This window comes from Lepidochelys kempii, chromosome 16, assembly GCF_965140285.1.
Source record: "Lepidochelys kempii isolate rLepKem1 chromosome 16, rLepKem1.hap1, whole genome shotgun sequence".
NCBI classification, from domain to species: domain Eukaryota; kingdom Metazoa; phylum Chordata; order Testudines; family Cheloniidae; genus Lepidochelys; species Lepidochelys kempii.
Genome location: NC_136395.1, coordinates 22,511,018 through 22,532,324, shown reverse-complemented (window position 1 = coordinate 22,532,324; position 21,307 = coordinate 22,511,018). Strand labels below are relative to the sequence as shown.

The window sequence follows — 21,307 nt, the reverse complement described above, 5'->3', positions numbered from 1 at the left end:
AACTCTTCCCCTCCTGTGGTGGGGAGGGAAAACTATTCAGAACTGGGCTGTGCCCCCAGACACCTCAGTTACACCAGAGCCACACACTTACCCGAATCACTGTTTACCCATGACCCTGATCCTTCTTACATTCACGTCAGTAGGACTCTTGTCACTACAGTCTCAGGAAGTAGGCACCGTATCTCCTGTTTCATCTGTATAAACAGATTCTACTGCACTGTGTTTCTGCTTCAAGAAGTGCCTAGCAAGAGATGCACAGTGCTCTATGCATCATATAAGGAGAGTTTTCCATGCACAGGGAACATCAGGGGGTGGGAAATAGACGCGGAGAGGTTAAGGGACTTCCCAATAAAACCAGGAGCCCGGACTTTCTGCCCAACCTTCTAACCACTCAAGAATGCAACTTCCATTTTATGATGGGTAGGCAGATAGCTAGGGAGCGTATCTATTACAGCTGATAGGGATAAGATTAGATGGTAGCCCGCTGGGCCCATTGCAGTCAACGGGACTGAGAGTTGGGCTAACCGCTTCCATTGCGATAGTTAGTCCAATGCCGAGTGCTCTGGAAAATCCTGCCTATAATGCGGATATGTACATAGCTCACAGAAAGTATATACGGTGTTTTACAAATAGCATTTTTATATATATGCCCCAATCAAAGCAGGCTTAAAGCACAGTTTTAATGAAAGGAAAACCTCCAGCGTGGCAGACAGGACCCCGCCAATGCCGCCTCCTCCTCCAGCATCCCCTGTACTGCTACACTTCCAAGCTGTGGGCTCTGCTGATGTACCGGCAAGGCAGACAGCTGGCTCTGATACACAGCAGAATTTGTCACCACCCTGTAAAGTGCAGCCCTGCAATGAATTCGCTCCAACCTGACCTTCTCAACAGCTCTTTCGTTTCCTGTCGTTTCCATAAGGAAGGTCCAATCAAGTTGTTTATCCGAATGACTCTTCCCACGTCTCCTTACAGTGATGGGTTTCAACCTTTTTTTCATTTGCGGACCCCTACAAAATTTCAAATGGAGGTGCGGACCCCTTTGGGAATCTTAGGCATAGTCTGCTGCAGACCCCCAGGTGTCCACGCACCACAGGCTGCCTTAGAGAGATTTATGTACTTCACCCGTATGGTCAGTTTAAAACAGCGCTGAATACTCTTACTTATAAGCTTCAAAGAGGTGTACTTGAAAGAGAAAACTATAAGTGATCAGGTATTTTCAACCACCATTGGATATTGAGCAGGCAGGCTGGGGGATGAGGGGCCTGGGTATGGTCTTACCGAGATCTACCAGAGAATGCTGCACAAACACCAAAATCACGTCACAGGAGGCTAATGGGAGTTCTGCTATTAGCTTCAATGGGAGCCAAGAATGAAAGCTTCAGAGCCCCCATTCTTCACCCTGAACACTGTGGTTTAAAGGTGTGGGAGGGAAGTATTTAGCATGCACACAGCATCACCTCTGGATACACAAGCCTGAGATGGTAGGGACATCTACACAGGATTCCCCTCGCTTCTGCTGAAACTGGAAGCCTCTAAACCAAGAATAGCCAGGCTTAATCCACGTGGTTTTTCATGATCACAGAATGGTAGAACTGGAAGGGACCTCAAGAAGTCGTCTAGCCCAGTCTCCTGCACTCATTGCAGAACTAAGTATATTCTAGACCATCCCTGACAGGTGTTTGTCTAACTTGCTCTTAAAAATTTCTAGTGATGGAGATTCCACAGTCTCCCAAGGCAATTTATGATATGAATCTATTCAGTACCAATGAACAAACCCCACTCTAATCAGACTCATCTCAGCTATGAATGGGAAAGATGCCCATTGACTTCAGTGGGCTTTGGAGCAAGCCTTTATTTTGCGCATTGTCTTCCATACTATAGGCCAGGTTCTCATCTCAATTCCACCACTGTAAATCTGGAATAACTCCAGACTTCTTTGGCATTACACCAGAATTACAACAGTTTTGCCAAAAGGAGAATCTGATCCTCGGATAAGACAGCCTGATTTCAAGTTCTGATCCTAAGAGCCACGGAGTACAGATGTCTGTAAGATGGCAGAGAAGCATAAATGGAGAAAATAAACTCCACAACAACACGTTTCCCTGTTTGGCCCCAATCCCCAGCTGGTGTAAATTGAAATAATTCAACTGAAGTCACTGGCGCAACGCTGATTAACAATAGCTGAGAATCTAGCCTATCGTCTCTGTATCGTTCCTTGGAAATTAAACAAACAGTCACAAACGTCGTGTGTGAGAACATGGGAGCAGAATTCTTTGCAACCTGATGGTTCTATGGGAAACCAAACTCCTGGACCTGCAGAGAAGGCACTAATATTAAACTGACCTTCCTCAGGGAGATCTTTAACGTTACGCACCACATCGGGCCTTCCTTAGTGAACTTATAGTAAATGCGCATTTTTATTGGTCTATTCCAGTGGTTCTCAACCTATTTACCATCGTGGGCTGCATACGCGGCCCAGAACGTGTTCTGTGGGCCGCATCCAATGCTACCTGTGTGGCCCTGAGGATGTCATATGGGCTGCAGCTCTGTGCTAATTGGGCCGCAGGTTGAGAACCACTGGTATTCCCGGTGTGCAAAAAATCTAACATATTCGAACAAGTGCAAAGCGTAATAAGCGAGCATCAAACTAGAATCGCTACACTTCTGTCACTTGGGTTATTATAAGCTGTTTGGAGCCGTCTCTCTGCTCTGTGTTTGTACAGCACCTAGCACAAGGGGGTCCTCGCCTGTTACTCAGACTCCTAGGCACTGCCGCAACACTTATAATAAATAGTAATAATACCATCCTTCTAACAGCACTGCCAGAGTATCACGCAGGATCAGGCTCTTACCCAATAGACTCGGTGCCCTGAACATCACTGCTAAAGGGATGTTTAGTGACTGTGTTTCAAAAGTTGTCAGTAGTGAAGCGGGACAGCCGAGCATCAAATACCATCGACAAGCAGAGCAGTCCAGTTAATGGGACTGCTGAGATTTGTCAAATTCCCCAAGGGGTTCGATGGTTTTAAATTAGAATAAAAGCCAATGTGCACCCAATCCACCTGCCATTCATCCCATTGACTTCAGAGGATTTTGCGGGATGCAGATCAGGGGAGAATTTGGCTCTTAAGGCCAGATTCTGTTCTCAGCTGGCTCCAATGGAATTACTCTCGATGTACAATGGAGCCGTTTCCGGATTTACACCAGTGTAACGGAGCAGTATGTGGCCCTCAGCATTGAAAGTACAATGGACGAGCTTTCAACACCGAGGGCCAAATTCTCCTCAATTACATCAGTGCAACTGCTGCAGTGATATTCGGACAGCCAGCACATGGTATTACAATTGCCCCGTTTACCAACTCCAAACGTGGGTAGGAGCACATGGCTCTGGGGCTGCACAGGGGTGTATTTACCCTGAGAGAAGGGAATTTGTCACTTCCCCCCACACCTAGTTATCCTGCTGATAGTTCTGGCCGTCCGTTTCACTGTGTCGCGCAGTCACTCTCCCTTCTACCTTATGGCTCACAAAGCTTTGTGCCTGTAAATAAGGAATACACTACAGGGCTTGCTCCTGAAAACGCTGACATATGCGGCCCATATTCAAGCAAAGTCCTCCCGAGGCTAAGAACTGCAGCAGTTGGCATTTGCGTGGCCATGCTTTGACACCCTTGCCCACACAGCCCATTGGAATGAGCGGCTCAGCTTTTCCTTTTTTGCCCTGAAAATGCAAAAGTTTACATCCCATGACCTTCCATTTGAGCCCTTGAAAGCTTCCTGCTGTTGGACAGCCCATTACACTCCAGGAATGCCATTCCATTGACTTCCTGCATTCGGCTTCAGCTCTGCACACCTGCTCCGGGGACGCAGGACACCGACTGCCAAAGCTCCGTGTTAGTTTAGCTACGGCCAAGTAAACCATTTACCTCCTGGCGGTTGTGACACTGCACTGAACCATGCAGAGGTCTCCAAATACCCACACTTCCAGGGAAACGAAATGGCCCCGTCTTTAGATGTAGCAACAGAAGCAGAATTACATGGAGGAATCACAGAGTCTGTGGTTCAACTCCAGTGGACAGGAGCAGACACGAACAGATCCTAAAAGTCTCAGCATAATTCTTCCTACACCAAACATAACTCAAGTTGTTACTGCTCAACAGGCCAGAAAGTAGAGCGAGCGCCATTAAAAACTGGGCAGGTACCACCCGCAGGCATTTACCACCGGGTGTGGGGTGGGGAAGTACACCCCTTCTAGGCACAGGGGGATAAACAGCCATCTCCAAATGGTGCCCAGTGTGATGAAGAGCAAGAGGTGCCATTTGAAAGGAAGGCTCCATTAGTCTGGCATTTGCACTGGACTCTTGTTTTCCACTATGCCCTTAGATCCCTTCAGTGCCTAGGCCTGACATAAACAGGCTTAGTTTGGTGGATGGGGGAGTTGCACAAAGGTGCCCTTTGCACTTCCCTGATCTGGTGTGCCAGGCTGGTCCTTTGGTACCAGTTAGAGGCCGAAACCCCCTCCTTCTGGGTCAGAGGCCTCGTTCAGTGTCCAATCCCAAGAGATGCTGAGCATCCACAAATCCCACCAAGGTGAGTGGGAACTGCTCATCACCTGTCTGGATATGGCCCGCAGACAGGCAGATGGATTCCTATCTAGCATCTAAGCCAACCACCCTTCCCATCAAAAGTCTACTTTGCTTTGGGAAGATGTTGATGTAGGATCCTGCAAGTAAATGCAGGCTCCTCTACCCCACAGACTTGATTTATGGCCCTGAAAAACTGTACCCATACCCTGGAGATAGCTTAGCCATGAGAACTCACCATAATGACCACACGTACACCGGCCTACGGTAATTGCACCCTGAGGCTACTAGTTGGTTAAATATGTTTATGCTCTATAAATTTCACATTCCACTCACATACATACACGTTACCAGTCAGCACGTCTATGAACATGAGCAAAATGAGGGTCAGGGCACCTCCAGGTCTGAAAAGAGAAAGTTAATTTACAAAGGATGTTAGTTTAAAACTTGCTAATTGCTTGCTGATGTATGTTATTCAGTCCTTTAACTGCCAAATTGTTTGTTTCTAATGTCTTACAAATAGAGGGGCAAAGAAGGTGGGGGAAAAGTGGAACCATCTAATGCAATATACAATAAACTGTAACAGCCTTTGGGCCAGATCCTCAGCTGGCAGAAATCAGCAGAGCTCCATTGAAGTTAACGTAGTTATGACAGGTTTCAGAGTAACAGCCATGTTAGTCTGTATTCGCAAAAAGAAAAGGAGTACTTGTGGCACCTAGTTATGACAATTCACACCAGCTACAATTCTAGCCCTCTGAGGTCAGATAGTTCTGACAGGGCAGGTTCAAGCGATGAAGGGAAAAAAAAACAAAACATAATATACAGCCAGAATCCTACACACAGTGTAGCTACACCTGCCATCATGAGTACAGGGTGTTCAGTAAACAGGATCCCACAAGTTCTAAGGCTCTTCTTTCTTGCTCAGAGTCTCTGGTGGCATTTAAGGAAAACAGAGTGATCAGTCACTGCATTAACGATTATGCTCCTTCTGTTCCCAAGCCCTTGGCCAAGGGACTGGAATAACTCAATGTGTTTTTGTGGAGGCAGAATCTCAGTCAGCTGAAGGTGGTAACGAGGGATTTCACCAAGGCCAGACTCTCAGTTCATCAGCGTAACTCCGCTGATTTCAATGAGGAAACACTTTGCACAGGCACAAGGCAAAAGGCACTGGAGAATGAGCCCCCCAAACCCCTGTTCTGAAAAACTTCCTAAATGATGTTTAGCAGTGAGGTGGCAGGGCACTGCAACCAGTTTCTTGCACTAAGCATGTGACAAAAGCTATATGCAAAGTTCAGCCATGAAATCACTCTTCCAATCCCTCTTCTGACTCTGAGAATAGAAGCCACATTGGAATGGGTGGGGGAAAAGTTTAATATATTAAAAAATCCCTATAAACCAGCATGAAATAACACAAGGGGCCAGATCCTCGGCTGGTGTGAATGGATGAAGCTCTGCTGACTCTGGGGGCAGTGCTGATTTATGCCAGCTGAGGATCTGGACCAAGATTCTCCTCCACTGGAAGCTGCAACAGGGGATGCTGGTACTTTTGTATTTTTAATCTCCCCTCTTCCACCAAGTCTCCAGGCTCCAACCATGTTCCTTCCGAAAACATGAGATCAGACTTGAAATGACCACCCAGGAGTCTCAACGTGGCTGAATCACCATGAGACTGTTCCTTTAAGAGTTTCCTCTGGTTGATTGTTTCACACTCCACCCTCTTCCTGTCCAGCATGGAGGCGACGTTTTTTCTTTGTTATTATTTCATGGAAATAACGTTGGGCTAAAGCACATGAGAAATATCAAGCCAGAAGGAAACATCCGTCCTTTAAAATGAGATAACAATGACCGAGCAGTTGAATAACTCAGAGGCCACAAAGGACTGCAGAATGAAGACTGTCGCCGGAGCTTTCTGGTTGTCGCCACAAAATTATTTTAATCTAAAGTAATAATCTCTTGCTTTTTAAAATCGAGGTTTAAACAAATATTCCCCAACTCCTACGGGTCAGATCCATTGGCCACTGCAGTTTTTTCGTTGACCTCCACGGCCTTTGGATCAGGTCCTATATCCAGAAGTTGAGCCATAAGGCTGCAGAGATTCATAAACAAAGGAAGTACTTTAGCAAACTGACCTTTTCCTCACTGCAAACCTAGTGGTTAGATTTAACCTGTTCCTTCGCCTTAACAGCTGCTTTGCTACACTGGGCCAGATTCTCAGCACGTTGGCGTAACCCACTGCTTTCAGTGATGACACAGGTGGGACTGAGTTTGTAATTCAGCCCCCTCCCAAACCATCCGCTTTTAACTAGTGGAACGGGGGCTCGTTGGGAATAAAATTCATGTCACAACAATCTTAGATCAGTCCTATTCATTTGCGATGGTACCAGTCCAAAATATAACTGTACCAATGTTTAATTAGGACCTATCACCGCAAGTCAAAGTGATCCTCAGAAAAATCTTTTCATCTGATCTGGGAACATGCTTGATTCAAATGAAAGCCTATTCCTTAAAGCCACAGTTAACACACACACCACAAAACTACACTTGTCAGTGCTGTTGCAGTCAGCGGCTAGCATCACCGTCTGCTGGTACAAGCTTTTGCAAGCCAGGCTTTTTAATGTTATAGATTGAGGGCAAGAGTTTGGTGTTGGGTTACTTTTACCTTGAGTTAAGTTCCTCGCAAGATCCCGTTAGATGAAATATCACAATCATCTTTCTAGCTGTTTGCAAGATCATATTGTTCCTGCATAGGAACTCGAAAGAGACAAGGTGGGTGAGGTATTATCTGTTATTGGATCAACTTCTGCTGGTGAGAGAGACAAGCTTTCGAGCTCACACAGAGCTTTTCTTCAGGTCTGGGAAACAAACTCCGAAACCCACAGAAGAGATCTGTATAAGCTTGAAAGCTTGTCTCTCTCGCCAACAGAAGTTGGTCCAATAAAAGATATTACCTCCCCCACCTGGACTCTTTAATGTCCCGGGACCAACACGGCTACAACTACACTGCATATAGGAACTCTAAAGGCAATTTAATTAGGCCACTTCTGTTGCAAAACCTCTAGCTGATCAAATGCCCAGGCCTCTTCATTCAATTAAAGCTCTATGTACACAGACGGACTGGCAAGGAGACATTAAGATAAAGGACCAGGAGTTTTCGGAAATGTAGCTGTAAAATAATAAAAGTAAGTGAAAGCTCATCATTTCACCCCAGTGATTTGTTTTCCATAACAGGGCTTATACATTGATAACTCTGAAACCAAAGTCACCTTCAAGTAACTCAGTTATCTCTCTGCTGTAATGAGTATCCACAACAAATGCAGAGATACTTCTCCAGTGGAGTAGCTTCTCCCTCGTCCACTATTTAGTTCACTCCACTTTCTAATTGGATTTGTGGGGGGAGCACAAAGGAGCTTTATGGCCAAACTGTGTTAAGTGCCAGGCCAAACTGAGATGTGGCCTCAAGCCAAAATGGTATGTTTCATTCAGGCGCCAATGGGAGGTGCTAACTTTTTCCACTTCTGCTATCTGTGCTCTTAACTTTGCTTTGTTTAAGGGGCTTGGAAGCAAAACTCCTAGTAAAGAGATACTTAGAGAAGTCTGAAAAATAAGATTTTGCTAACCCCATCAGCTACCTCGGAAGTTACATCTCATCCAACGTCTCAGTCCCTACTAAATTTGCCTTCCCGAAATCATCATCCATTAAAAGTTCAACCTACACAGACAGCATTCAATATTAATGGCTACCGAAACCTTAGTTTTCTGCAAAAAACAGCTCACACATTCGCAAGCAGCTCTGTATTCATGGTTAAGATAAGTCACTTGTGGCTGCCAGCAAAGAAATTCTTCAAAGATACCAAAATCTCTCTTTTTCTCTTAAAAAGGACAGATACTTTGGAGGCTTTTCCTCCTTTTAATAGAGCTTGCACACATCAGATCTAATTAGATTCCACTGCCATCTGCACATGCAATGTAAATCGGGGGAGTTGGAATTTAAGAGAAAGAAAGAAAGACAGACAGACAGACCGACTACAAGAAAAAGGAGGGGTGTAGGGTTGGGGTGGGGGATGGAAAGAGTTATGCATTCGGGGAAGCCATACATGATTAGTCACACAGCATTAATCTGCCTCCCTCAACAATAGCTGCCGAATTTCGACCGAATCCCAGCTGTCGCTCTTTGAATGAAAGAAAACAAGATTTAGAGCGTCAAGCGTTGGTAAGGGCTTCTGCAAAATAAAAAAAAAAAGTGGCGTGCATTCATTAGCAGCTCACAAAGGGACCCAACTTTTGTCCATTAAATTGTTCATGTGCCTGATTAATTTGCTGATTTTTTTTCCGGGTGGGGGGGTGGTTTGGATGGAAGGGAGGGGGCAGGAGATGACAAACTGGGCAGAATAACCCAACTGAAGCAAACATGCAAACCTGATCTTCCCCCTCCCCACCGAACGTTGTCGAGGAAGATTGCCATTCAACAGTTGGCATGGAAATGCCTTCAGGTCCCTCTGCAGAGGGGAGCTCTGAACTGGAAGTCTGGAACGGACAAGACTGTCTTCTTGGCTAGCCCCGACCTCGCACACGCTTAACAGGTGGATGGGGGAGGCTGGCTGGAAAACAAACCCATCCGGATTTTGTTTATGTAACAGTGAAGAAAAAAAAATAAAAGACTGGAATCTTATTCATTTCTCTTTGGTTATTATTCCTTGGAAGGTTGGAGTGAATCAGTCATCGCTGTGGTGGGTCAGTTCATGAGTCCTTCAGGGAATCCCAACATTTTACACATCAGTTGGCTCCATGATCCAGGATTGGAGAAGGCCGGTCAGAGAACCATCACATAAAACTATCTTGCAGGCAAAAGGTGCCTTCCTCTTACCGAGTGAGCCATGCATTTTTATGAGCCTAATCCTGCAACACAGCATGGGCCATATCCTTGGCTGGCGAACATCGACTCCACTGACTTCAGTGAAGTTATGCTGATGTGCCATAGCTGAGAGCCTGGCCACAACCGCCTCCAACCCCCATTGACTCTCATGGGAGATGGTGGCCCCTTGTCACATCCACTGAAATCAATGGATACCTAAATGTCTGTTTATTTCAGTGGCAGCAGAATCAGAGTCACGATGTTAGGAAGATCACGCTCTATTGTAAATTGACATTAGGGTGTCCACAATTCAAGAAGCATGTTGATAAACTGGAGGCAGTTCAGAGAAGAAGCAGGTGAAGGATTAAAGAATTGGAAAACATGCCTTATAGCAACAGACTCAAGGAGCTCAATCTCTAACAAAGAGAAGGTTAAGGGATGACTTGATTACAGTCTGTAAGTACCTATATGGGGAACAAATATTTATTAATAATGAGCTCTTCAATCTAGCAGAGAAAGGTATAACACAATCCAATGGCTGGAAGTTGAAGCTAGAAAAATTCAGATTTAGAAATACGATGTAAATTTTTAGCTGTGAAGATAATTAACCACTGGAATAATTTGTCAAGGGTCTCCATCACTGGCAATTTTTAGATCAAGATTGGATGTTTTTCTAAAAGATCTGCTCTAGGAATTATTTTTGAGAAGATCCATGGGTTTGCTATATAGGTCGTCGGATTAGGTGATCAGAGTGGTCCCTTCTGGCCTTGGAATCTATGAATCTATGTCACTGGGTTGTCACTGAGCGTGATCTCTGGCCAAAGGGTAGGATAAATAATAGGATACTCTTAAAATGCTTGCTGAATTTTTTGCAGTGGACATTAATGCTTTTTACAGGCCCAGCAGCTGGTTTCCAAAGCACAAGATTCTGGGGCCAGAAGCGGGAGCTTGTCCTGGAACGAATAAGGCTATCAAGAATCTCCCTTAGAAGTTACTTATTGGTCCAGATGGTCCTGCTCCACTGCCTTCAACAGGGTGACACATTTGGCCCTGTCTTGTATTTTCCCCCAACCAGGACACCACGCTTCATCACACTTCCACTGAGGCCAAAGGCCTGACTTGCACTGACTCCTATGCAAGTAGGACTGGGACCAAATATGGCTGCAAATTACTCTTGCACCTCAAATAAAGAAAATGCTTTTCCTCTTTTAGAATTCAGTCCTTCAAAGCAAAGTCAACTTGATGGCAATGTGTTCGTCTCGATAAAGGAAACTCATTGGCTCAGTTCTCTTTTATACTTACAGGCATACCCCAGTCCCATTGGAGTAAGTTTCACACTTTCCCCCATTCAAGCAGGATTCGGCAGGCTGTGTACATCGTAAACCTGCAAACAGAAGATGAGAATTAACCAGGAGCTGGGCCATGTCTACCCTACAAAATTACATCGACTGTTGGTACACAGACACCTCAATAATTACATTGTGCGTGTTGACGCTTTGTTCCTTGTGTCAGCAGTGTGCGTCCTCAGCAAGAGTGCTTGTATCAAGTGAACTGTCAGTGTGGGGCATTGTGGGACAGCTTCTGAAGGCCAGTAACAGTCGACGTAAGCAATGTAATGTCTACACTGATGCTGTGTCCACCCAACTACATCAACCTTGATGCTATGCCTCTCGTGGAAGTGGAGTTATTAAATCGGCGTGGCAAGGCAGTTCTGTCAGCAGGAGTGAAATGTTAGCATAGACACTTCCATAGTCAGGTCTATGGTAAGTTGCCTTGCGTTGACCTAACTCTGTAGTGTAAACCAGGCCTTCGACACCTCTATTAGCCTAATCCCCAGAAAGAACAAACCGAGTCTTTTGCTGATTGAAGGCCTTCTCTTACTCAAGTCTATGAGAGGTGGTCTTATACTTCACTTGTAGATGAGTGGCAGGTCCATGCTAAGAAGAGCCTGCATATTAGTCTATAACAGCAGGCTCACAGAGACGCTAGCGCTGCTAAACCTCTGGAGGCGATGGGCTCTCAGAAGATGTCCTCAAATGATGAAACACATAAAAATGCATAGCTAATTGCAACGGGTGGAGCTGTGACCAGTTTCTAGGCAGCACGTGATTTCAAAGGGGGCTGGCATAACATTGCCCAGTCTCTTGTCTTTCATGCAGGGAAAAGATGGCCTGAAAAGATAATTTTTGCAAACTTGATGGATTTTGGACTCAATCATGCATTCTTTATTCAGTTAAACTCTGAAGGAGCTCAATGGGAGCACTGCCTAAGCATGGAGTTGGTCAGGACCTTAGGATTCGGGTGACATGGGCTATTCTAAAAACCTAACCAAGGAGACAAACCGGTAATCATTACTCATGGGAGTAATCTTTATTTAAGTGAGCAGTCCATTGAAGGCTACTAGGGTAAGGATTTCAGGATCTGGTCCTTTGGGCCAAATTCTGCTCTCAGTTCCCCTGGAATTACTCCTGATTTTACATCTCAATCTGGCCTATTGATTGTAAATTTTTCAGGGCAGAGACCCTTGGCCAAAATTGACTCTCACGTTGGGGTAAAACCAGAGTAACTTCAGATCAATCAATGGAGTTACTTCAGATATAAGAGTAACAGCCGTGTTAGTCTGTATTCGCAAAAAGAAAAGGAGTACTTGTGGCACCTTAGAGACTAACCAATTTATTTGAGCATAAGCTTCCGATGAAGTGAGCTGTAGCTCACGAAAGCTTATGCTCAAATAAATTGGTTAGTCTCCAAGGTGCCACAGGTACTCCTTTTCTTTTTACTTCAGATTTACAGCAGGGTCTCTTCAAGCAGAACACATCCCTGGGTGTTTGGTGTGTCTGCAAAGCCCCAAGCATCTCTACAGCACTGCATAAAAATAATTCAGTAATAATAATTGTAGATAGGACTCTTAACCAATAAAAACCAGCAGAGGAGCCACTGCAGTGGCATGGGACATTAGTGGAATGAAGGCTGCTCATGACACAAGTTGTTTCCAATATGTAAATGGCAGTGTACAATGGAATGCCACCAAACATATGGCGACGTGCTAGCAATTCTCTAGAACAGCTTACAGGGGAAAGGGGGCTGCCACGGAGCTTTAAAGAAAAGCAGTCACAGAGCACCCTGGGCTGCTTTCACAAGGCAAAGTTATCTGCAAACTTGAAGTTCAGATTTCAGGGCAGGCTCCCATCCTTGTTCTCAGCCACCTAGCTGGGTTTCTTCCCCCCCCCCCTCCACTCCATACTGCTACTCTCCTGACTACAGAAAACGCTCATGAAACTATTGCTGAATTGTCTGGCTGTTCAGATATTCATGATAAAAAAAAAAAAAAAAAGGACAAAAAGTGGCTACAGACTGTCCTACAGAGGGAGAACAGAGAGTTGTAAAGCCACAGGCACACACTCCCCTCCTTGCTCGTGGGAAAGTGCAACAGCTGCAGAGCAGAGCCTTCCCTGATTCCTAACAAAGGGGGAAATCAGAGCTACCCATTGTAAAACGTTAAAGACACCTCTTGTTACATTATTTACTGTAGGGCAGCTCTCAATCCTGTATCCCCCTTGATACTCAATACCTGCTGCCTGGAAGATCTGATTGAGTCAACTAACAGCCCTCCTACCTCCTACCATGCCAACACACTGCAGCCTGCTTTCTCTGGGGAGGAGGGAATTAAGCCAGCCTGGGTCTCTCCTCAGTTATGCAAAGTGAAGTGAAACCAGACAGCGCAAACGTTACCTAAACGGGGTTTTTTTCCCGGAAGGCTGTGATGACACCCTTACTATGAGTAAGACTTCTGACTTTGTATCATAACTCTGAAGTATGCCGGGGAACCCTACACTCCTTAAGGCACAGAGCATTGCTCAGTCCTACGCTCCCTGGTCCAAAAGCTCCAGAAGAGAAACCTCAGTCTCTCTCCTGTTTAAAAATCTTTGCTTTCAGGACAGATGCAGCTAGGCATCCCTTTTTACACACACGAGAGGTGGCTATACAGGCTGGCTGAGCATGGACCCCTTTTTTTCTCTTATACACCAACACGGTGTCTCCTGGTAAGCTCCCTTGCTTGCATCAGTGGCACTGGTTTCAGTGGGAGTCAGCGTGGCAGAATCCAACCCCCTATGTCACAGCTCGCATCTGTTTGAGCCAAAACATTAAGGGCCAGCTTCTGCTGCCTTTTCCCTGAGTAGCACTTACTCTGTGTTAGCAGGCCCCAGGCAGTAAGGGAGACTACTCACGTGAGTAGGTGCCACTCCTGTATTTATACTCTTACAGAGCGCTTTTCAAAGCGCTTCACAAACCTTTATTTTTTTTCCAGTGTTGTGAGGATAAAGGCAGGATCGAAGTGCTACATTTGCAAGCGGAGGTGATTTCTGCATGTTCAGGAGAATTTTTTTTTTTTTCTGAAAGCATCTTCCTACTCATTTCTCTCCCCTTGGCGAAGCTTATGCATCTTTCAGTTTAGGCCTTTTAGACTAAAAAAGAATCGCTGCACGAGTTTCCATTTGATGGTTTCCCCACAGGTTACTGCCCTGTGCCGAAACAAAACGGCCTCTGACATCCGCCCCAAAACTTGCGAGGAAAGGGGCTGAGAGAACAAGAAATCTGACGTCGATTCGAGAAACAGGAAACAACGAATGAACCAGGCTTTCAAAAAATAAAAGCCAGTCTCCGGCCTGAGCTTGAAAAGAGCACAAGGGAAAGACCTTCTCTCTGAGCTTTGCAACATGAAATATTCCACTGCTGAGAAAAAAGAATTCCTACCAAAAAGCCCCCCCCACACCACACCCCATTGCTATCCTGAGATCGGTTCGCAAAGCTTCTCCCCCCCCCACCCCAACCCCAACACACACGGGCTTGGGTTGTGTTATAAAGCCAGTCATGCTTTCCAGCCCTGGTGATGGCAGCTTTTAAAGGCTTGCTCCTCTCAGGAGAGCTCGAGAGAACCAAGTTTGAAGAGCACTCAGCTCAACCCACCCCACTCTTCCCCGCCTTGGATTTGGTTGAGGGCTGAAGGTCTGCCACCTTCTGAGGCAGGATCAGCTCTCCCCACGGACTGGTTTAAAAGCGAGGGGGTTAAACACACTGGATTCCCCGCCCTGAAGCTATGCCAGCCACACACCCTCTCAGGTGGGTTGTGATCTTTTAAAATCAGAGGGGAGTGGAGAGGAGAGATTCCCTCTTGGAGGGCAGTTGGTAGCAGACGGCAAACGAACACACACACACACCCCCAGAGCAATTTCACTCCGGATTGCTCGTTTCCCCTGATAAGAGCAGAACTTTTCAAGCCACAGCCTCTTCCCCTTCAGCCTGCTCTGGGCTGAGCCGCTGCCCGTCAGCCCTTCTTTCACTTTGCAGAGGGTTTCACCCGCCTTAGCGTGAGCCCCGGCCTCTCCCCCCTAGAGCCCCCCAGCAAGGAGCTCTGTCCTCTTCTCCAGTCAGCAGGGGGAAGAAGGGAAAGACACGGGCGAGAAAGTTTCCGCTTCGCCTGCGAGGGGAGGCAGGACTGTGCTGGGACACGCCGGAGCCCAGCTCCAGCTCCCGGCCGGGGCGCCACTTAACTTCTGCTCCGGAGCATCAACTCTCTGGCGGCCACAGACGCCCCGTCCCAGCCTCTCCCTTTCCCCCAGGCCCAGCCCTGGCCCCTACCTCGGCTCAGCACGGGCAGCAGCGACAGCAGGAGGCTCTGCACCAGAAGCTGCTGCATTCCTTCTCTTCGAGCTCCACACGGGCGTCTCTCTTTGCGCTGGTCCTGGCCCCCCCCTTTTCAGAGCCACATCGATCCCGGGGCGCCCCCAGCCAGCCGGCGGGCATGCAGGATCCTCCCCTCTCCCCCCCCAAAAAGCACCCCCAAACTCAGGCGGGAAAAGGAATCCGCTCCCAGGGAGAAATGCCCGGTGCCCCCAGAGACGCAGAGAGCCGCGGCGCCCCGTGCAACCTCCGGCTGCAAATCCCCCAGCGAGGAGAAGGAGGCGGCTCTGCGCTGCGCTCTCCGCCCTTTTCTTCCCCCCCCCCCCCCCCCGCCCCTGATCCTTCCGCCCAGGTGCCCCGGGGCTCAACCCAGCGCCCTGCCAAGGGGCAACGGGGAGCCTGCCCCTGCGCTGCAGAGGAGCAGGTGGGGGCGGGATCGATTTGGGGAGCTGCTCCCTTTAAGCCCCTGCGCTCAGGGGGAGCCTGGGCAGGGGAAACTCCTTGGCGTCGGGAAGTTTCCCAGGCTGCTGGAAGTTTTGTGTGTGCGCGCGCACGCGGAGGGATCCCTGCGCTGCTCATCCCCAAGCGGGGTTGGGGTGTCCCCCCCCCCCGCCACCCCCGGGATGCCCTGCCCGCGTCCCAGCCCGGGGCATTCTGCCCCTGGGCTCCAGGAGGGCGCTGGGGCTGGTGGAAGGGTAGGAAACTCTGGGGAAGTGTGTTTGCCCCTGGGCAGCAAGAGGGGGACTTGAGGCTGCATGTTGCTGGGGAGCCGTGGGGGGGGGGGGCAAGAGCTGGGTGCTGCTAGAGGACAAGTTGTATCCACTATTCGGGGGGTGGGAGAGAGTAACCCCCCCCCACACACACACACACGCACGAGGTCTGTGGGGAAAGTCATTGATAGCCAGGCTGCAAAACCTGGGGACTGGTGGGCGGGGGGGGGCAGTATTCAAATACGGCACAACAGATGCACCCACAAAAATGTGCACTCAACCCCTGCACCTCCCAGAGCCTGTGTTGTGTGTGCACCTGGATCGGGTAACCCTGTGGCTAGCCACCTATCAAGGCAGGTAACTGCGGGGTTTTGTGAGAGCAGACAGGTTTGCCTGCCTTTCTGACAGGCCAGTCCGGGAGAGGAGGTCTGTTCAATTGTCCAGCTGCAGATGGAGAGGATGCATTTTCACCAGGGCAGTGGATGCAACCTGCATTTTTGCAGGTGCAGTGTGAGCAGCTCCAAGTTTGGCAAGTGAACAGATGAATAAACAGGTCTGTGAGGTCACCTTTTGTGTCTGCCTTGACAAACCTGCCTCCCCCCCGCGGAGTCCCACAGTCTCAGACACCTCTGGGTCTCCAATGTATTGACTGTGTGATTGACTTTTGCTCTTGGAATGTGCTTGGTTACACAAAGTGAGGTGACTTATCAAAACCATCCCTATAAAGATTTATCCACCCCCAAGCCCCTGCATATTGGGAATGCATTTTTACCTACTCCTAGCATATATATTCTGCTCCAGTGGAAATAGCTCGAGTGGGGTCTGTTTGTTTATTTCTTTTGTGCTATAAACTTCTGAACTTTCAGCCAAAGCTCTGGCCAACAATAAAGAAAGAAATTAGCTAACTAAATAAAAGAAGGCCTGGAAGCCAATTCTAGAGGAGGGAGGAAAAAAACCCAAACTTGAGCAAACGCCTAGCCCAGACACCTGCATGGGCAACATTAAACGCTGGCTGCTGCCATGTGCTGTAGCTACCTCTGTATTTTATTCTGGGCACCCTGTTCCTCTAGCTCTCTCCTGTTAGGCCGGCTCCATCCAAGGGCCCAGTCCTGCAAAGCAGAGAGCTGTCTCTGGAGTCAATAGGATTTCTGTACGTGGCAGGCTTGCAGGATGGATTCCTAAATGTGACTACCGCTAGGAACTTAACAAGGACAACTAATTGTAGTTACTAATACAATCACATGTACAAGGCCCAACCCCTCCTGCCCCACCTTGGTGCTCCAGCATGGCCTGAGCAATTACTATATAATCCCAGCAATTAAAGCTGAACTGAAATCGGCCATCTGTCTAGGTGCCTAAATATAGATTTAGGTGTCAAATTCGAGGCACTCGTGTTTGAAAATCTTGGCCAAAGTCTGTACCTATGGTGAGCTTTTTCCTTCACCTCTCCCGCTACTACACAACCCGTGATGTAACACCAACAATGGCATCAAGTGTGGGAAGGCTCATGTACTATCTTCTTTTCCACTGTGTCACCTAATCCTGCGCAGATGGTAGCAAAAAATGCCAGTGCCTTGCCGACATGAGAGCTCCCTCTTTTGCTACCACCTGGGTAACCACATAATCGGTTAGTGCAACAGTGGGAAATGTGGAGAAAAAGCTGAGTCTGTGCAAGGCCTAAGGGATTTGCCCAAGATCACATGGCAAGTCAGTGGCAAAGTCAGGAAGAAAGCATAGACTTCCTGGCTCTCATCTCAGTGTTCATCCCACTAGTGTACAGCTGGCCCTGCTAGCAACCTGGCACCTATCTTTTACTGGGATCCACCAGCACAGGCTATGACATCTGCACATGGGTCTGTGCTAAGCCATCCTGTGGGCCCCTATCTGCAAAGCGTTTCTGCCGTGTCCTGGACCGATCATCATTTCAGGGAGAATCCAAGTGCAAACAGGACAGATGAATTGTCCTGAGCCAGCTGTATCTGTTTTGTCCCTCCTTTGTCTCCAAATGGTTCTGTTCAACCTCTACTGCTTGCTAACAGGGAGTCAGAGTCAGGGAACATGCCTGTCCCGGTTAGTGTGCGTTTGGTTAAAAGGGGGAGGGAGAGGGAAAGAGAGACCAACTCCACAATGGGTTATGAGAAGAAGTGACACCTCTCACTTGTCCCTTGTCACAGGTATGTCTCTCACTTCATCTCCAAAGGCACCTCCCATCCTACACAGAGCTGGTGTTACCCCACTATTTCCTGCTGTAAATTATTTCCAGAGCGAGTGTGAAACAAATAAAAAAGCGGAGGGGAAAGTCTCTGTTCAGCAGATCAAAGGGAAGAGCCCCTCAACATCATTTCTCTGTTGCATGCTGTCTTCATTTTCTTTGTGTCTTTCGTCCTTCAAAACAGGCCTCTGATGTAAGTGCCCCAGCCTGGATTTAGGGCTGTGATTTTCCAAGCGAGTTGGGTGTCCCTTTGAATTTAATCACCTGTGAAAATCCAAGTCTAGGTACCCAGCTTTAGGCACCCAACTTTGGAGACTGTGGCCTTTGCCTCCGCATGCCGGTTACCCCCACCTCGTGAAATGAGGCTAATATGAAGTAATTTATCCACCTTTTTCAAGTGAAGGTCCATGGGTAGATATTAAAAACAATAACCACGATGTACATTCTGACTCTTATTGGCCCTGATCTGAAACACCCTGAAGCCCAAAGGGGATCTTTCCCTTGACTTCACTAGGCTTTGGATCAGGCACGTTATGGACCGACAAGAAGCAAGCGGGAATGTGAGCATTTACTTAAGTGCCTTTTATGCTTTACTGCTGTCAGGCCTAGAGTATTTGATTTAAACACGTAGGGAGGCAATGGTGACATCTGACGATTTCATGGTTTTGTACGTGCCCTGGGGTTGATATGCCGACAAACTCTAGCTCTAAGCAGGTTTCAGAGTAACAGCCGTGTTAGTCTGTATTCGCAAAAAGAAAAGGAGTATTTGTGGCACCTTAGAGACTAACCAATTTATTTGAGCATGAGCTTTCGTGAGCTACAGCTCACTTCATCGGATGCATACCGTGGAAACTGCAGCAGACTTTATATACACACAGAGAAGCAGCAGGAGAGTGAATTTGTGTGGGGGGGTGGAGGGTGAGAAAACCTGGATTTGTGCTGGAAATGGACCAACCTGATGATCACTTTAGATAAGCTATTACCAGCAGGACAGTGGGGTGGGAGGAGGTATTGTTTCATATTCTCTGTGTGTATATAAAGTCTGCTGCAGTTTCCACGGTATGCATCCGATGAAGTGAGCTGTAGCTCACGAAAGCTCATGCTCAAATAAATGGGTTAGTCTCTAAGGTGCCACAAGTCCTCCTTTTCTTTTTGCGAATACAGACTAACACGGCTGTTACTCTGAAACAGCAGCTAGGGGAGAGTGAAGAAGATAATGGGGGTAGGGTTGTAAATGCTGCCAAAACCCAGAGGAGGGGACATCCTCGCACCTCGTTAACACTTAGCTGCTTTGCCCTCATCTCTTCTTTGCTAGTTTTCTCTTTGAGATTACAAAACATCAGCCCCACTCTGCACTGATTGGCACTCCCACTGGCTACAGCACTTGGACTCCTCTCTTGTCACTGGGGCTACAGAGCAGAGCGGAACCGGCTTTGTGCATCTGAGTATGAGGTTTCTCCCTGGCAGAAGTAGATCTAGAATACTCCTAGGTATTGAGTTTCCCTCCATTTTCCCCATCTTGTCCATTGTGTTTGCACATTCATAAGCAGTTAGCAGGAGCCTATGTTCCCTTTGCCCGGGCTTGTTCTCTGAGCTGGGAAAGCACTCCAGGTGCAGGTTAGCTGTATGTCTCCTAGGGTTGTTCCCTCAAGAAACCTGTCATGAGGGGTCCCACAACCCCAAATATGGCCTTGTGGAAGGATTCCAGACTCAAGAGGCTTGGAGCGGCGAGGCAGAGTGGGACTCAGGACCCCTGGGATCCTTCCCTGACGTTTCTGGGCCAGTCTCTTGAGTCTCTCTGCACTCCAGTTTCTCCAGTGTTGACATAGGGGTAGTGAAACTCTTGTGAAAGGCTTTGAGGTCCTCAGAGGAAAGGTGCTTTATAAAGTTCAGCCACCGTTATTCCTGCTGAGTAATACCTTACTCCACACATATAACCCCATTGGAGGATGCGGTTGCTAGCTGGTTCCAATCTAGCTCATGCTGGTAGTGAAAGCTGTTTCCATCAGCTGTGTCCCCCTCCAGCACTCTGTTAGTGGGTGACCATAGCACAGAAATCACCCCAAGTGGCTTGGTTTGGGTAGTCTCAACAGAATCCCTGTGGGGGCTGGAGAATGAACTGCCATTTCACCCCTAGGCCACATGTTGCACTGCAGTACAAGTAATTGTGCCAAGACCAGTGTAGACCAAACAGTCGGAGCAGGTGAAGACACATGCTGAGGTGAAATGTTGACCCCACTGAAATCAGTGAGAGCCTTCCCATTGACTTGAACGGGGTCTGCATTTACAATAACAGCACCTGGATCATTTAGGGTTCTTGTCCTCTACAGATCTCAAGGCACTTTACAAAGGAAATGAGTATCCCTATTTTACAGATGGGGAAACTGAGGCATAAAGCAGGGAAATGACTTGCCCAGGATCATCAAGCAGTAGAACTGGGAACAGAACCCATGTCTCCTAAACCCTCAGTTAGTGTGCTCTCTGTTGGTTAACACACTGGTAGGCATTGGCACCTTGTCTACTCTTCTGCTCCTATGGCTGGCCCCACCTGTGGAGTTACACTGCTGATAGCGCAAAGATGGGGGAGTTTGAGAAAAATGCCAGTGTTGACACAAGCCTTGGCAATGGGCCTGATGGCTCAGAGTTTAGGGAAACTGGGCGAAGTTTTCCCCACTCTCTCCATAGACAAGGAGAATGAACACCGAGGAGATGCACAAGAATGGGATGATGCCGCTGTGTTCCCCTTCCCCTCCATGAGCGGTCTGCGAGGTTTGGGCTCTGTGTTTGGAGAGGGATGGGACCGGGGGCAGCCAGGTACAAGAACAGGCAGCGAATGAGCATAAAACACCCAAGGGGATATTTCTGCTGTGGGGCTCAGCCACTGCTAGGGACATTCAACTTCCGCTGCACATTACAGGCCAAAGCTAAATCAGGGTCAGTCGCACCCGGAACAACAAGGGGCCCAATCCTGCTCTTGTTGAAACCAGTGGGAGTTTTGCCACTGACTCCGCTGGGGATAGAACCGAACTCAATCCGGTGCCCACTGAACCCATTGGGAGTGCTTCCACCAACTTCAGGAGGCACCTTAGCAGAAATGCTACAGCTATAATGAAATGTCCCTTTCCCTGCTCAGACACATACAAACCTAGTTTTAATCTGTTAAAATAATTTACCAAAAGGCTGATTATCCTGGCAGAGGGATCTTAGCACAGGGCTGCCTTTCATTTGCTTGTTTCAAAACACTTCCTATGAAGACTGTCCCATTTTTTTA

The 21,307-nt window shown here is 47.7% G+C and overlaps 1 protein-coding gene across 1 annotated transcript in view; it reads right to left on the bottom strand.

Moving 5' to 3' along the window:
• NOTCH1 (notch receptor 1) overlaps positions 1 to 15,224 on the bottom strand; it is an 80,607-nt gene extending 65,383 nt beyond the window's left edge. Inside the window, exons 1-2 of the mRNA XM_073314625.2 lie at positions 15,073 to 15,224; positions 10,735 to 10,816 (exon numbers count right to left, since the gene is read on the bottom strand). Coding sequence (XP_073170726.1) covers positions 10,735 to 10,816; positions 15,073 to 15,130 — 140 coding nt within the window. The 5' untranslated portion in view covers positions 15,131 to 15,224. The remainder of the gene's footprint in view (positions 1 to 10,734; positions 10,817 to 15,072) is intronic.
• Positions 15,225 to 21,307: the final 6,083 nt, after the last annotated feature.